The sequence below is a fragment of the Salvelinus alpinus genome, chromosome 11 (assembly GCF_045679555.1).
Source record: "Salvelinus alpinus chromosome 11, SLU_Salpinus.1, whole genome shotgun sequence".
NCBI lineage: Eukaryota > Metazoa > Chordata > Actinopteri > Salmoniformes > Salmonidae > Salvelinus > Salvelinus alpinus.
This window is the reverse complement of record NC_092096.1, coordinates 45,484,851-45,502,924: the sequence shown is the minus strand read 5'-3', so window position 1 is coordinate 45,502,924 and position 18,074 is coordinate 45,484,851. Positions and strand designations below refer to the sequence as shown.

At 39.7% G+C, this 18,074-nt stretch overlaps 1 protein-coding gene across 33 annotated transcripts in view; it reads left to right on the top strand.

The window, feature by feature from the left end:
* Positions 1-9,904, top strand: part of LOC139534247 (receptor-type tyrosine-protein phosphatase delta-like) — a 393,734-nt gene extending 383,830 nt beyond the window's left edge. For all 33 annotated transcript variants that reach the window (XM_071333216.1, XM_071333215.1, XM_071333245.1 and 30 more), the window contains 6 exons: positions 481-659; positions 772-898; positions 1,159-1,284; positions 2,274-2,428; positions 3,176-3,311; positions 4,626-9,904. In XM_071333216.1, the coding sequence (XP_071189317.1) occupies positions 481-659; positions 772-898; positions 1,159-1,284; positions 2,274-2,428; positions 3,176-3,311; positions 4,626-4,694 (792 nt within the window). In that variant the 3' untranslated portion in view covers positions 4,695-9,904. The remainder of the gene's footprint in view (positions 1-480; positions 660-771; positions 899-1,158; positions 1,285-2,273; positions 2,429-3,175; positions 3,312-4,625) is intronic.
* Positions 9,905-18,074: the final 8,170 nt, after the last annotated feature.

Below are 18,074 nucleotides of genomic sequence, written 5' to 3'. Positions count from 1 at the left end.
TATGTGAAAACGGCACATTTATACATTTTATAGAAAACAATATCAAGTAAAAAAGTTATACCCGATGACATCATCAAAAGTTGAAACATTTAAAAACTCATTGCCTGTTTAGAAAATCGCAGTTTTCTTTAACTTTTAATGCTACCCTTTGATGTCAAAGAGAAGCATTTTTGGGGCCTTTCTTCTTATCTTTTTAACCACAGATCATAGAAACGCAGTGTTTTCACATACGTAGACACTGGTTTGGTGCTGGAGATGATGAATATGAGGTTGAAAAGTGTAGCCTTTTTCCGTTCAGAATGTTTGGCAGCCGAGAACCCGTAATCCTACTATGTCCTTCCCTCACTTTTGCCAGCATTATATTACACAAGCCCCCTATTTTTCATGTCAACCACAAGCAAGACACTAGGGAAATAAAGTAGAGAGCTGCATTAGCCAACAGTCACCTCAAGGCAGTGCTTCTTATCTTCCTCTCTGCAGCGTTTAGCCAACACTAAAGCCCATACCTCGCGATTCATCAGTGCCAATCTCCCCTGCAACAAGTTCAAGAACCGCCTTGTGAACATAATGCCATACGAGTCCACGCGAGTGTGTCTTCAGCCAATCCGAGGGGTGGAGGGCTCCGACTACATCAATGCCAGTTTCATTGATGGATACAGGTGAGGAGAGCTTCTTTCAACATGTTGACCAATGTGGTTGAATTATTGAGACTCATAGTAGTCCACTTCTACCTTATATTTTGTGATACTGATTATTTGTATATTGTTTCAGGCAACAGAAAGCCTATATTGCCACGCAAGGGCCGCTAGCGGAGACTACAGAGGACTTCTGGAGGATGCTCTGGGAGCATAACTCCACCATCGTAGTCATGCTAACGAAGCTCAGAGAAATGGGCAGGGTGTGTTAAGCTAAACTATGTTGTTTCTGTGCACTCTGTTGGCCATGCTAACCAAATGGTGCTACTACTTTAACATGATAACATAACCGACAATAGATATAGAAATGAACTATGCGAACATGCTAAATAAATTGAATTCAGACCAACACTGGGCCATCGTAAACAGCATGTACTGTTGTACACTCTGCTGGAATTTCATTGTACCGTATGAGGTAATCTCACTCATGGGGTTTGTTTCTGTTGTTTTTCCCCCGCTGCAGGAAAAATGCCACCAGTATTGGCCAGCAGAGAGGTCGGCCAGATACCAGTACTTTGTGGTGGACCCCATGGCTGAGTACAACATGCCCCAGTACATCCTGAGAGAGTTCAAAGTGACTGACGCCAGGGTAAGTACTATACTGTTGTACACCCGTCTTTTACTGTCCAAACGCTCACTGAGATTTGACAGTGCTATGAAGCGTTCCTGACTTTGTAGTTTTTGTCAAAATACATCAGATTTGTTGTTTATTGTGTGGAGTTTGGTCAAACGCATAAATCTGTCTACTTTGAAGTTTTTGTCTTTGAATAACTCTGCCTCTGTTTCATGATAAAAACTTGGCAGCACCCGCTACCATTTCTTTGAGCCATTTAATTTTAACGGTTCAGATTGAGACTTGGACTGACAGTTGGCCGACTCCTACTGACCGGGGTTTTTAACTGTGCAGTAGTCCTCAAGCCAACATCTGGGACCCACATCAAATAAGTTGTTTATACCGAACTGGAGGTTTTTAAATGAATATATGCATAAATATATTTGAGGGAATTATGACATGTGTCAAAGGTGTAAAAACAAATACGGCGCATGGCAGCCTTGAGCCGCTGGGACTTAATTCCATCAAAGGCTTACACTGATAAATGGTGCAGGCTTCTCCTTTGTAGTGTGTGTTACACTGGAACCTCAATGGGATTGCTTCCCCTTATCAAAGGGATACAATATCACTTAAGTAATGCACACCCTGAAAGACAGCTTTTCAAGAGCCTGCCAAAACTCAGGCACATCAAAGGACTTAGCGTCTTTAGTATTCATATTTTAATACATTCAGGTGAAAATTACAGATATCTTTAGTAACAAACACCTGTCTCTGGTGCTTATAACTTTGTGCCTCGGGGCGCCCTGATTCGTTAATGACCGATATTGATATCTTCAATAGAAAAGCACACAAAAGCCAGCGTCATTACTGAGGCATATTGAGATTGTCCTTTTTCTTTTTTCCTCTACTATCTTCCTATGTGGCCTGTTTGTCAAGTGCTATGTACAGGTTGTCTTGACTTCATCCTCTTGGCTTGACGTTCCATTCAAGTGAACACAATGTATTCTCTCTCCCTATTTGTCCAGGACGGACAGTCACGGACGGTAAGGCAGTTTCAGTTTACAGACTGGCCCGAGCAAGGTGTGCCAAAATCGGGAGAGGGCTTCATCGATTTTATTGGCCAAGTTCATAAAACAAAAGAACAGTTTGGCCAAGATGGGCCTATATCTGTCCATTGTAGGTAAGGAGCCACATTCAAAACAATATTTTATGGAGTTTTATATAATTTACAAACAGTTTATAATGATAAGCAAGTACAATAACAGACCACAACGTTTAATGGTATTTAAAAGATTTAGCTCAACTTGCAGTGGAAACAGTGGTGCTTAACTTTGATCTTACCAGGATAAAAGATCAGAATAAAGATCTATCCAGACATTAAATTAGCTCCCAGACACCCCACAGCAGTCCTGTGAGATATCATGGCAAGTGGGGAACATTAATATATGTACAGTCTCGTGAACAAAGACAAATACTGCAGTTAGTTTATAAATAGTCTAGATTGTGTTGTTTTGTCTAGACTGTTGTTTTGTCGAGGCTGTGTTTTGTCTGGTCATGTGTTGTTTATGTCTGGGCATGTGTTGTTTTGTCTGGTCATGTGGTGTTGTCTGGTCATGTGGTGTTGTCTGGTCATGTGGTGTTTTGTCTAGACTGTGGTGTTTTGTCTGGTCATGTGGTGTTGTGTGGTCATGTGGTGTTGTCTGGTCATGTGGTGTTTTGTCTGGTCATGTGGTGTTTTGTCTGGTCATGTGTTGTTTTGTCTGGTCATGTGTTGTTTTGTCTGGTCATGTGGTGTTTTGTCTGGTCATGTGTTGTTTTGTCTGGTCATGTGGTGTTTTGTCTGGTCATGTGTTGTTTTGTCTGGTCAGCTTGGAGGTTCTCAGACTGTTTATTTTCTGTCTGATTATCTTTTGATTGTTTCTCGCAGTGCGGGTGTGGGTAGGACCGGTGTCTTCATCACCCTCAGCATCGTATTAGAGCGGATGAGGTACGAGGGCGTGGTGGATATCTTCCAGACAGTGAAAATGCTCCGGACACAGAGACCGGCCATGGTGCAGACAGAGGTGAGATACCCTGTTTACCTGTACTTTCCACACCTCCCACCTTATGGAGGACAACCAAACATGATACATAACCTACCTACCTACCACACTATACACTAACTATACCAAACACTAGGAACACCCTCCTAATATTGAGTTGCACCCCCCCCCCCCCCCTTTTGCACTCAAAACAGACTAAATTCTTTGGGGCATGGACTCTACAAGGCTTTGAAAGTGTTCCAAAGGGATGATGGCACATTTTGACATCAATGCTTCCCGTTGTTGTATCAAGTTTAGCTGGATGTCCTTTGGGTGGTGGACCATTCTAGATAGACACGGGAAACTGTTGAGCGTGAAAATCCCAGCAGCATTACAGTTCTTGACCCAAACCCCTGCTCCTGGCACCTATTACCGTACCCCGTTTGAAGGCACTTACATTTTTTGTCTTCGTTCGCCCTCTGAATGGCACACATGCACAATCCATATCTCAAGGCTTAAAATTGTTTCTTTAACCCTTCATGTACGCTAATTGAAGTGGATTTAACAAGTGACATCAATAAGGGATCATAGCTTTCACCCGGTCAGCCTATGTCATGGAAAAAACAGATGTCATTAATGTTTTGTACACTCAGTGTATACTATTAACTATTAGGCAGGTAACAACCCACAGTTATTTATAAGTAGTACGTCTCAAAAATATTTACCATGTGCTGGGTTGAGCAAACAACCCACAGCACCACACACTTAGCATTTAAACGGAACACACAGGATTAACCTTGAATTGAAATGACTGCAGTTACCCAGCACAGTGAATTATCAACAGAATCTGTGCACTTATCAGGTAGCTACTTCTCTACTGTTACATGGTGAAGTCAGCAGTCATATTGAGTCAGCAGTCATATTTCCTCTGTGTTTTCAAACCAAGACTGTGTATACAAATTGATGCTCATGAGATACAGAATTCCACTTGCCGTCTACAAAATATCCTTTGAATGGATGACAGGCAACTGTTTCCAAGATCTATAGAGAAGACACACAATAGCTTACAAGTGGCTCTCTGAAATTGCTTAAAAACAGCAATCTTCTACTCTGTGGTGAATTAAGTACGTTTTTTTTTTTCTCATTTCTGAGCAGCGGCAAATGAAAATGTAAACATGGCAGACGGAGAAGGAGAGAATGATTGAGGCCATGGAAACTAAAGATCATACATATGGAGAGTGACAGAAAAGAAAGACAGCGAGACAGACAGATAAATAAATGAATAGGACCTGGTTGGAAAATGGTGACAAACATTTTGGACCAATGTCTAATTTTCTTTCTCTCCTTTGTCCTCAGGATCAATACCAGTTCTGTTACAGAGCTGGCTTGGAATACCTTGGAAGCTTTGACCACTATGCAACGTAAGAGTCCCTGTCCCGGAGGAAAAGCAGAAGGCCCTTGGACAACCCCAGCGAGCCTCTCTTCTGAGCCATAATTTCCTGCTTGAGAAAGTACTTCTTAACTCCTAACTAAAGACTCAATTTAGGCCTAGATTCAATCAGATCAAGTGTTACCCGGCGATAGCAGACCCCCGCATAGCAGATGTTCTGGCGGTGTCGGAGGTGGAACTGCTTTGGAGCAGTCAAAGCGGTGAGCAGCTGCTCTTGCGATAATTGTCACGAAGCCACACCCACCCCACTCGCATTAGAAGTTCAGAGCGTGAAAGTGTAGGCTATATAGAAATAATTACACTCAAATAGAAAAATCATTAAAGTAAATAATGAGGGTTTCTATCATCATAATGGTGTAGATTCCATCTTACATTCCAGTGTTCCAACTTGTAAACAAGGCTGCATTGGAATTCTGTTAATGCGACTCCCATGGCAATGCCCACTTTAGGTGTAATGCCGGGAGCCACTTGTGGATTTGACAGCTCTAACGCAGTTCCACCTCCAACACCGTCAAAACAACCACTACACGGATGTCGGCTAAAGCGGATCTGATTGAATAGAGCCCTAAGTGTTAGATGTGAGACACAAAAATTTCAAAAAATTCATAAAGATTATTCCTGGAGGACCAAGTGTTTCCCAAAACCCATGGAACTCATCCTGACACGGGAAACAGAGAGGGAATCCTGACTGTTGAAGCATCTTATGGAATTATTTTTTTTCTGTTGCTTCAAGGATTCGTCTTGGGTTAAAAAAACTGAAAGAAACACAAACAAAATAATAACACAACGTACTATTACATCGACAAGTAATGCATCATATTACGAACCACAAGAGAGAGAAATGGAGGCACATAGAATGGCTTAAAACTCGATGCACATTGTAAAGAGACATTTCTGTCCCACAATCAAACTACACAGAGACATCTATCCATTGAAAAAGAAGACACCAGTGCTTGGTCCACTATGAAAATACCCCGTTTCCTGTCGCAACGTTCATCATTTAAAGAATTGGGGGGAAAGGGGGAATGTTTAAAGATATATGAAACAAATAAAACCTATTGATTTAGTTTTTTAGTACTTTATTATACAGTTGATATGTGCTTTATTTTAAACTGTGTGAAATTTGATTTCCTTTTTTTAACAAAACGTATCACTCGACAAAGTGAATCAAACAAAGTATTTGCGTAATCGTTCACTTTTCTCTTCCGAGTTGTATTTTTTTAAGCTGTAGAACTGTTCTAATGTATGCACCGTCATGCAGAGAAAGTCTTTGCTCTTTTAGTTTTTCTTGCAAATTTTGGGGGTTTGTTTGTCTCAATATGTGCAGTCCTGTATTCACACTACCAAATGTTGACTTCGCTACAGGGTTTTTTAGTTTTGTCTTATTTGTCCAATATCGGATACACAATAACTTACTTACACACTCATGCGATAAACTGGGGCTTTGTGGAATCAACAGGGATGAGCAAAGTATGAAGTTGCTGCTTCCGATTATCTTAGTTCTTCCATGTTAGAATGAAGGTAAAAGATGAGCACCTGATGGATAAGATACGTGATATATACGTATTTATGGTATATAGAAGATGACAGATATGAATGATATATTAATTATAATATGATCATAACCTATAACATATGTATACTGAAATAAAGTACATATATAAAACGAATGGATTGTATATGAAAGCTTCCACAATGAGATGTCTATACTTTGGGGGAAATGAAGAGATTTTTCACTGGAATGCACATCAGTAGGACAAAACGTATTCTGATTCAGTGCATATTTTCTCGTGCAATAAATAGGTGTATTACGAATAGGGTTCATATGGATACTTTGTTAGTCGTGACGTTGTTGTTGTGGTGAGGCATGTAGGTGGGGAACGTGTCACTCGACGTATCACCAGTGCATTTAGATACGCTCATACAGTTTGTAGCTCCATAGCAGGGGGTCGCTTAGACTAAGTCAATGTTCCATACACTAGGACAAGGGACAAGGTACAAAGACGTCATGTTCTTCTTGAGGTGTTGAAACGCTCAACAGCGTAACATGTTTTCATTTTGCATTTAGAGTGCCTTATATTTCTGTCTGTTTTTTTTATAACCTTCATTTCACACATTATTGTAATATTTGAGTAGTCCGTGCATATAGTACATATAACTGTATATTTAATTTTTATCTTAAGTATTCATTTGTTACATAATATGAAATTATATATGCAAATGCATACATGGCAAGGCTTTCTATTTTCAGTTTCTGTGGCCTTCTTGTGGCTCAGTGAAAATCATATTTTTTTTTAAATAGTAGAGCATTCAATGGGAAGGAGACCGATGTTTACCCCCCCTTTCGTATTGTCCTTTTGTACTCATTTCAAGTTCTTAAATCTATAAAAAGATCCAGCACTTAATTGGGATAGATGTATATTCAAAGAGAGGCAACCAGTCAATGTGCATTTTAAACAAACTAGGACTATTAAGAATGTTAGGAAAATTAAGGGAGTCAAAGCCAAATGCCTGTTGTCGACAAAGACATGCATCATGGGACAATTAGTGGAGTCCATGAGCTTTTACTGACCTTAACAGTGAAAAGCACTTTCTCTATTTCCAATGAGTCAAACGGACTCCAGCAAACGGACACAGTGTACAGTATATAGACACTCAGCCAAAGGATCCCTTCACTATGCCTTAGGCTGGAAAGTATTAGACTGATACATGTATTTGCAATTATAAACAGTTGCAGAAATATACAAACTGTTGGACCAGTTAGTGTTACAAATCTGACAGTACTTAATTGTGTTTTACGTCTGCTAGTGCGGAAGATCGGACACACCTACTCATTCAATTATTTTCTACATTGTAGAATAATAGTGAAGACATCAACACTATGAAATAACACATATGGAATCATGTAGTATCCCAAAAATTGTTAAACAAATCTAAATAGATTTTAGATTCTTCAAAGTAGCCACCCTTTGCCTTGATGACAGCTTTGCACACGCTTGACATTCTCTTAACCAGCTTCACCTCGAATGCTTTTCCAACAGTCTTGAAGTTCCCACATATGCTGAGCACTTGTTGGCTGCTTTTCCTTCACTCTGCGGTCCAACTCATCCCAAACCATCTCAATTGGGTTGAGGTCGGGTGATTGTGGAGGTCAGGTCATCGGATGCAGGACTACATCACTCTCATTCTTGTTTAAATAGCCCTTACACAGCCTGGAGATGTGTTAGGTCATTGTCCTGTTAAAAAATCAATTATAGTCCCACTAAGCTCAAGCCAGATGAGATGGTGTATCGCTACAGAATGCTGTGGTAGCCATGCTGGTTAAGTGTGCCTTGAATTCTAAATAAATCACAGACAGTGTCACCAGCAAAGCACCATCACACCTCCTCCTCCATGCTTCACGGTGGGAACCACACATGCAGAGATCATCCGTTCACCTACTCTGTGTCTCACAAAGACACAGCTGTTGGAACTAAAAATCTCAAATTTGGACTCATCAGACCAAAGGATAGATTTACACCGGTCTAATGTTCATTGCTCATGATTCTTGGCCCAGGCAAGTCTCTTCTTCTAGTTGGTGTCCTTTAGTAGTAGTTTCTTTGCAGCAATTCGAACATGAAGGCCTGACTCCTCTGAATAGTTGATATTGAGATGTGTCTGTTTCTTGAACTCTGTGAAGCATTTATTTGGGCTGCAATTTCTGTGGTTGGTAACTCTAATGAATGTATCCTCTGCAGCAGAGGTAACTCTGGGTCTTCCTTTCCTGTGGCGGTAGAGACAGTTTCATCATAGCGCTTGATGGTTTTTGCGACTGCACTTGAAGAAACTTTCAAAGTTCTTGAAATGTTTTCTCTTTGCTTATTTGAGCTGTTCATGCCATAATATGGACTTGGTCTTTTACCATATAGGTCTATCTTCTGTATGCCACCTCTACCTTGTCACATCACAACTGATTGGCTCAAACATATTAAGAAGGAAAGAAATTCCACAAATGAACTTTTAATATGGCACACCTGTTAATTGAAATGTATTCCAGGTGACTACTTCATGAAGCTGGTTGAGAGAATGGTTGAGTGTGCAAAGCTGTCATCAAGGCAAAGAGTGGCTACTTTATAAAGAGTTTATTTTACACTTTTTTGGTTACTAAATGAGTCCATATGTGTTATTTCATAGATTTGATGTCTTCAATATTTTTTCTAAAATGTAGTAAAAATATAGAAAAACCCTGGAATGAGTTGGTGTATCCAAACTTTTAATTACGTTTTTTGGGTTGAGGAAACAACATATAATTTTGACCCCACATTTATTTGACCCTCGCGCTCTTTGATGGCTTTGTGGATGTGCATTCCAGGTGCTTTCTTTCCCTTTTTATTTCAAGCAGCTAAATTGTTTAGTTTTTTTAAAAATATTAGTTGCTTTTTTTCAACTCTTCTGTCATAACCGTATAAAAGTGCTATTATTATTTAACCTTGATGCCATATTTTATGTACTTAGTTCAGCAGTCTGTGCACATTAACTGATCCACAACTTTAATTTAGTTTTCTCATCTTGATTTTTTAATTTCAATTATGCATGGTGAAACATTGCAGAATGGCCGCAGCCGGCCTAATAGGAAGAATTGCACTTTCTTTATCTTTGTACTATGCACTGCCCTATTGATTCTGAACCCAATAATATATTACTTGAACCCATCTGTAAGAATCTCCTTCAACGTTCACTTTGTGTGTATGTAAATAACACATAAAAAGGATCGACTTTGAAAAAGACAAAAAAAAAGTTTGTGGCAAAAAAAGCATCCGTGATTATTCCAGAAGACAACTTTCAGAAATTTGTCCCAACCATCTGTTATTAACTAACGTGGCTTCGCCATTCAAGCTTGGAGTGTCATTACAGAAATAAACGTTGTGTTCTCTTTGCTCTCTCTATCTATCTCTCGTCTGGATGCATAGACAGAAATTAATTCATGAAATTGTAAAAAAAAAAAAAGGCTTGTTAAAAGAATCATACAATTACCTCTTATTAGTTGTAAGTGTAAACTGTTTTTTTTCTGAATGAAAGGAGTGCTTTTTATTTTCTTAATTAGGTTACATTGGTGGCGAAAGAAGTCTGTATGAAAATCAGTTCTTTGCTGACACAAGTTCCATTTGTTATAAATGAATTCTATTAAAAAAGTCAGTGTTATGCACCATGGTCTTATTTCTTTCCTTCTATCGCACATTGACTTTGAAAGACTGATGAAAGACATTTTACCTGTCAGTGTCACATATTATATCCAGAGTTTTCCTGTCAAAAGAAAAAGGGGCCTCATCATGCCATCATTTTTATTGTGCAGTTAACTCTGTCAGTGACACATTAGCTGAAACCTGGGTTTCAATTGTACATCTACCCATGACCACCATTGGAAATGGGAAGGAACAAGGGAGACAATTGAAATTGTAATCCAAGACACACTATACAAAGCTTGTGATGGCCAGGTTTCATAAGTTGCAATAGCATTTCATTTCAGCTGATGAATTGCCTGTTTTGTTAGAAATAGATATAGGGAAGTAGTTAGGCCATCGCTGGACAGTCCATTTCCACTATGCTATCCCAATCGATAGGGGTAGCGGTAGCTGGAGCAGATGTTCGGAGTTGATTAACAAGGAGTGATCTTCCCTTTTCCCCTCCCCTTTTTGTGTCACAAAGTGTAATGAATTCACACACCAGAACAATAGGCGGACACAGCCCACACAGTAGGTGGCGGCATGCACCTCTAACGATCTCAGTGTGGTGTCAGGAAAACAACCTCTCACTCAACGTCAACAAAACAAAGGAGATGATCGTGGACTTCAGGAAACAGCAGAGGGCGCATCCCGGTATCCACATCGATAGGACAGCAGTGGAGAAGGTGGAAAGTTTTAAGTTCCTCGGCATACACATCACGGACAAACTGAAATGGTCCACCCACACAGACAGTGTGGTGAAGAAGGCACAACAGCGCCTCTTCAACCTAAGGAGGCTTAAGAAATTTGGCTTGTCACCTAAAACCCTCACAAACTTTTACAGATGCACAATCGAGAGAGTCCTGTCGGGCTATATCACCGCCTGGTACGGCAACTGCACCACCCACAATGGCAAGGCTCTCCAGAGGGTAGTGAGGTCTGCACAACGCATCACCGGGGGAAAACTACTGCCCTCCAGGACACCTACAGCACCCGATGTCACAGGAAGGCCAAAAAGATCATCAAGGACAACAACCACCCGAGCCACTGCCTGTTCACAACGCTACCAATCCAGAAGGCGAGGTCAGTACAGGTGCATCAAATCTGGGACCGACAGACTGAAAAACAGCTTCTATCTCATCAGACTGTTAACAGGCATCACTAACACAGAGAGGCTGCTGCCGACATACAGACTTGAAATCACTGGCCACTTCAATAAATGGATCACCAGTCACTAATAATGCCACTTTAATAATGTTTACATATCTTGCATCACTCATCTCATATGTATATACTGTATTTTATACCATCTATTGCATCTTGCCTATGCCACTCTGTCATTGCTCATCCATATATTTATATGTATATATTCTTATTCCATTCCTTTACTAAGATTTGTGTGTATTTGGTAGTTGTGAAATTGTTACATTACTTGTTTGATATTGCTGCACTGTCGGAACTAGAAGCACAAGCATTTCGCTACACTTGCAATAACATTTGCTAACCATGTGTATGTGACCAATAACTTTTGATTTGATTTGAATGTTTGCGGACCACCATAATACTATAGATGAAGAAGATTGACTGGTTACTGCTGATCGAGTAGCCTCCCCGACCCAGCAGGGTTTTCCCACATGTAGGTGAATCCTTTTCATTTGGTATGCCTTTCTATTTTCCTTTTGTATGTTATTACTTTGTCACCATCTGAACATCAATGACCCTGGACCCTTCCCACTGGGCACAGACATCAATTCAACGTCTATTCCACATTGGTTCAAAGTAATTGAATTGAAATGACGTGGAAACAACGCTAAATCAACAGTGTGTGCCCAGTGGGCGGTGAGTATGCTGTCTCCCCTAGGGACATACACACAACACCCACTGTGCTTCAGACTCCACTTGTTTTTTAATATAAAGTTAGCTGCTTTGATGTTTCAGAAGCACCATGGGGTAAATAGGCCTATAGACACCTAACATATTACAATCTTACAGCAAAGAAGCAGAATGGCATGAGAAGTAACTATTTCCAAATACTGAAGTTCTATTTGAGAATTCACTTCAGCTAATGATCGATCCTCTACAGTGAGGGATTGATTTCTGTGATTTTTTTCATGATAAAATTGCTTTACGTTGTATGAAGGGAAACTTACCTCAGCCACTATTCATGTGTACCACCCATCTGAGTGATATTGCGACACTGCATTAGTTATAGTTACTCCCTCCATTTAAGGTACAGTGGTTCCTCCTTTAAAAGTGATGAGCTTGTACTGCGGGACTTAGAGGTACCCAGAGTCACGGCTTCATTGCTCCAGACCACCACAAGGGGGAGTTAGAGCACTCATTATGCATTTGGGTCCCAAGGTTTTTATATGACCAATCATATCGAGTGGTTCCAATGATGAATTTTGACGCCAGCCACCCTTGCCTTGTGACGTTCTTCAACAACGAGGCTGACAAAACATTACGGTGGAACCAGATGTAAGTTGTTATAACATCATAACGAGTCAAGCAAAACATTTACAATTGAGAGGAATATGTTAGTTAATGTAAAGACAAACGTTTGTGCATATTCTTTTGTCATAAAGTTAATTTACAAAAATTGCTATTTAGCAAGTTATCTGACTAGCTAACATTAGCCAGCTAGCTAGTGTTAGGAGAATGAATTTGTAATTTGTGTTGTTTAATGTTTTAGGGAATCCTGAGAGAACCAGAAAATCAGGATGTCGTCTTGTGAAACATTGGATGTAAAGAATCTAGCTAGCTAAAGCATTTATTCAAGATCTCAGAGCGAGTGACGTCACCGATTGAAACGCTATTAGCGCGCACCCCGCTAACTAGCTAGCCATTTCACACCGGTTACACCCGACTTGAAACAAATCTGAATATACACATTGCGAGATATTTGGCGAAATAGACAGACATGCCGATATTTCCCCCATAGGAAACAATGGGAAGACCGCAGTTCCAATATTATTTTTGTTGTTTACATTTTGTTGTTTACATTTGAACTATAAAACAAAGTGAGCAGGTCTCATTGCCATTAATAGCGAAGCAGGCATTGTGACGTTGAACAATAAGCTGGGAATAGAACGTTCGGAAGGCGAGTTGGTGCCACTGTGCTCAATAGAACTAATAGGAGCTGGCAGGGTGAAAAATGCACAAAAATAAGGCCTGTTTTTTGCGATTACTTCAAAACGACGGCAAGCAGTTGGGAAATATGGTCATATTATGAAACTGGGCTCCATGGCGGATGCAATGAACTAGCTTTTATCGGAAAAGAACAATGTTAAAAATGTAATGTGTCCAGCGTACTATCTCCACACATTTCAGAGCACTCTCGTCTGAGTGTACCAGAGCGCAGAATTACTACTTTACGAGCGCTCAACACCCGTTGAATATTGCCAGTGTCAGTAAACGTCGGAAGAAAAGCGTAATTAAATTGTTTCAAGCAGCACATTTACAGTCACCAACACTCTGGTTAACACGAAAACTGCCTTACCAGCTCTGCTAGGGCGAGTAAAATGGTCAGAGTGGTCTCATTTGCATCTGGAAGTAGCTAGCCAATGTTAGCTTGGGTGCTTGACTGCCGTTGTAAGGCCAGAACGCTCAAATCAACTCTACTCCTTGGACCGAACGTCCAGTGTGCGCTCCGAGAGCAAAACAGTCTGATTTTACAAACGGACAATTTTTCTCTGAATGGAAACACCATAATAATAATCAAATGAATTAAGCATTTCGTAAAATCAATCCCATATACTATGTTATTCCAAAAAAGGTTTTAAATTCTCTAGTAACGCCAATACGGAATACTATCAAATGCTTCTCAAAGATGCCCTCTGGTGGTCAAACTAGCAATAACTTGCAGTAACAGACGAAATGGCTGAGAATTAAAAGACATGCCACAGAATGCTGCAGCAGCATGCAGGGTGTGCCGCAACTTTTAAAGGAGGAACCACTGTACACAGCTATCTGTATTGATGTCTCTAACTGAGTTAAGATGTCATCCTTGGAAGAATAGGTCATAAATCCCTCTCTATTTGTCTTCTACCTATCTACCTATTGAGGAATATCAATTGCTTTGAAGTCTATATACAGTACCAGTCAGGTTTGGACACACCTACTCATTCAAGGGTTTTTCTTTATTTGTAATATTTTCTACATTGTAGAATAATAGTGAAGACGTCAAAAAAGAAAAAGTGTTAAACAAATCAAAATATATTTTATATTTGAGATTCTTCAAAGTAGCCACCCTTTGCCTTGATGACAGCTTTGCACACTCTTGGCATTCTCTCTACCAGTTTCATAAGGAATGCCTTTCCAACAGTCTTGAAGGAGTTCCCACATATGCTGAGCACTTGTTGGTTGCTTTTCCTTCACTCTGCAGTCCAACTCATCCCAAACCATCTCAATTGGGTTGAGGTCAGGTTATTGCTAAAATCCCAGATTGCCCTTTCAAAGGCACAGTCTGTAAGAAGACCTAAGGTTCGAAAAGTTGTTATAATAAAATCACGTGGGAGCATGAGCAGCAGTGTACAGCATTTTCCTTTCTGTTTTCTACAGTCTGTAAGATTCCCTGCTGTTCATCGGTTAGTTGAATGATATTCTGTATTGTTCCAATGACCATCCTATGTCCTGACCTATGCACATTAGAAATGATAGTGTCAGGGGCAAAGATTTGATGCACTTGCTTCATTCCATTGCTTGTTATTCATTGGTGCTCTTCACTTCATTGTAAAGGAATGAAAACAAAACAGAGTTTAATAATTAAATGATCAAATAACAATTACAAATCTGATAACACACCCCAAAACATAGCTGCAAGGTCACCATGGAAACAGCCATGTAGGGATCTCTCAGCTACTGGTAAGATTATGACGAGTTGAATCAGAAAATTGTCTTGCTACCAGATAAGAAAATGTCATTCAACACTGTAGATAATGAAAACTGTCACGGCTGACTTGGGTGCCAAGGTAAATGATTATCTGGGTTCCAATAAGAAATGCATTGTGATTTCCAATATGAGCTTCACTGATGTTACAGTGGATGTAACAATATCTCCATATTTCACTAGTTACATGATCAGTGATATTATACGATATGTCTCACACAAGGCTGCTCAATTTCAAAGACTCTTAAAAGCCGCGTTACACTTTAAAACCACCCAAACAAAAAGGATCAGCATACTGTCATTAGTTATCAATGATAGTCTTTGTTGTCAAAATTATGTTTTTCAAAAGTGTGGACACTGCCAACCAATGACCACAGCAATAGAGAGCATTTGCTGCAGGGATTGATGCCTACTGGCAACCTGGTATCATAGGTTAAAAGTTACATAGTAAATATAAATCAGAAACACTCAAATTAGTCTGATATATTACGATTGGTATGGTTACATAAGAAAGATGGTTACTTAAGGCAAAAACAAAAGCAGGGTGGTTGGTTGGGAGTATAACGCGAACATCTAGCTACCCAAAGGTTGTGAATTTGAATCTCATAATGGGCAACTTTAATATTTTAACTAATTAGCAACTTTTCAAGGACTTACTACTTTTTAGCTAATTGGTAACTAATTAGAATGTTAGCTAACCATTCCCCCTAACTGTTTAGCTATCCCTTCCCCTAACCCTTTAACCTAACTCAAAACTTAACCCTAACATTAACCTTATACATATAGTACATTTTTCAAATTCGTAACATATTGTACGTTTTTCAAATTTGTCACATATAATGTGGTACATATAATACAAAATGGGTGATGGACATCCAGAAATGAATACCTATAATCCAAAACGTAACATATGATACTAAATGAAGGGTCCATGAAGAGACCAGGTTGTTACTGGGGGTTAGTGGAGGGCTTTTCTTCAAGACAGGACATCGCTTGTCTGACCCTGGATCGAAATCTCGAGCAATTTTTCCATAACCGGTTTGTGCTGACGATTGCATACATGAGTTTCAGACAGGAACACGGGCCACTCCATGTCAGTGCTCATGAGTAAAGTCATGAATAATACTTTTCATTGCATTATAGCTGCAACTGTAAGATTTATGTCTCCCAGACTTTTATAACTACTAACAATTCCCCGTCCCTTGTCCCCAGGCAATTCCGCTACGCACGCTACAGGAAGATAGAACTCCATAGGCCCAGGGGACTAAGACAGCACATCAGGAAACCTCTGCCAACCTGTGTTGTCTGCTATCCACCAACAGTTCCCTGTCTCTTGAACAATTACAGAGGGTTCCAGTGGCCCAATTTGGATGATGATTGACAATAAAAATGTTTTAATTAAATAATCTAACAACAATCTAACAATAATCTAATCTGCAATCTAACAACAAAAGTAATGACAGTGTCACTTTTCAGAGCCTGCTAAAAGCCTGCTATGTAATTGCTATGGTAAAAAATAAAACAGCCTCTATACATATTAGAGCTTAAAATTCTATCATTTTCATGAACATTGACATTCCTTTGTGTAATATGAATAGAATACTGCCCAGACACAAGATAGAGGTGGTTGTTTATCTAGAAGACTTATTATACACGTTCAGTGGTTGTACAACAACTGATTTCCATAAAGTGTAGTACCAATGGTTTACCATGAGGTGTCGTATTACTGATACTGTCGTAAACAATACATGTCAATCATGTCAGTGTTGTGCCCAGAACATTACAATTACATTTCTTTAATTTATGAATATCACCTATCAAACTAGTGTTACCGACTAATGTTGTTACGGAAGTTAAATCAGTAAGGCTGGTCTGAATGGATCACTTCATCATATCCCTTCCCAGCTCACTTATTAGAATAGCAGGTATTTACAGTATATGGTAGTGGTTTTAATGATACCTCATCAGCATAAATAGCAGGTATTTATATGGTAGTATATATAATGGTACCTCATTAGTATAGCAGGTATTTATATGGTAGCTGTTATATTACGGTATCAGCATAGCATGTATTTCTATGGTCCCTGTTATATCACCACATCAGCAAAGCAGGTATTTATATGATAATGATGATAAAGTTACCTCATAAGCATAGCAGGTATCCATTGTAGTGTTTATAAAAGGTACCTCATAAGCAAAGCAGTTATTTACATGGTAGTGATAATGTTACTAATGTTGAGGAACTAGAGCAAGCACACTTGTAGTTGTTTTGTTTGGAACACAACCCTGCATCCACGCCTTTACACAATTACTGTTGTTGTTTACACAATCCAATCTGGGTCAGGTGGGCATTATTCGAAAGCTTTTTCTATTGCCAACATGACTAGCTAAGTTAGGCTTTTGCAATGCAATTCAGGGAAACAGATCGCAATTCCTGATCATCTGTGTAGGCATGCAGCCGGAAAAGTGATGGTCCCAGACCATTATGCCAGTTGCAGGCTGGCATAATCCGGTAGAGCATTCCCTGATTTTCCCAAAGTCTTGAATGGCCAAATTAGGAACATACTTTGGAAAGGTATTATGTGTTATCAAATGTGTGAGAACTCTTAACACTATTAGCTACTCGCCTCAATTTGAATTTGAGAAAACTTGCTTGCTTGATTTGAACTTAGGTGCCCTTCTGCTTCTCCATGCTGGCATGTGTATCTGCACAACAGACAGGGCAAGAGGTGAACAGGGACATCAATTGGCTACGACAGACGACGTACTTGTCAGCATCAACACTGAAATAAGTAGATAATTAATTAGTGTGTGTATACAATCATTATTCATATTTTTATATCTTTGCATTGAGTTGGATGAATTCTCTGATGACTCAGGGTCAGCAGACAGCTCATCCTCCCCATGGTTCCAGGATCGATCTCCACTCTCACTGGGTTCAGGGCTGGAGTCCTCACTTGGTTCAGGGTTGGAGGGTCTGACGTCAATAACCATCTACTCGATTTGTGTCCCAACACAAACCATCACAGGGCCTGCCTGGACAGCTACAGTAGAAAAGATTATGAGACAATCCGAAACCAATTAATAGTTTTATAATACCACATGATTGTTGTAGAAGAAGCTAGAATTACAGTTGAAGTCGGAAGTTTACATACACTTAGGTTGGAGTCATTAAAACTCGTTTTTCAACCACTCCACAAATTTCTTGTTAACAAACTATAGTTTTGGCAAGTCGGTTAGGACATCTACTATGTGCATGACACAAG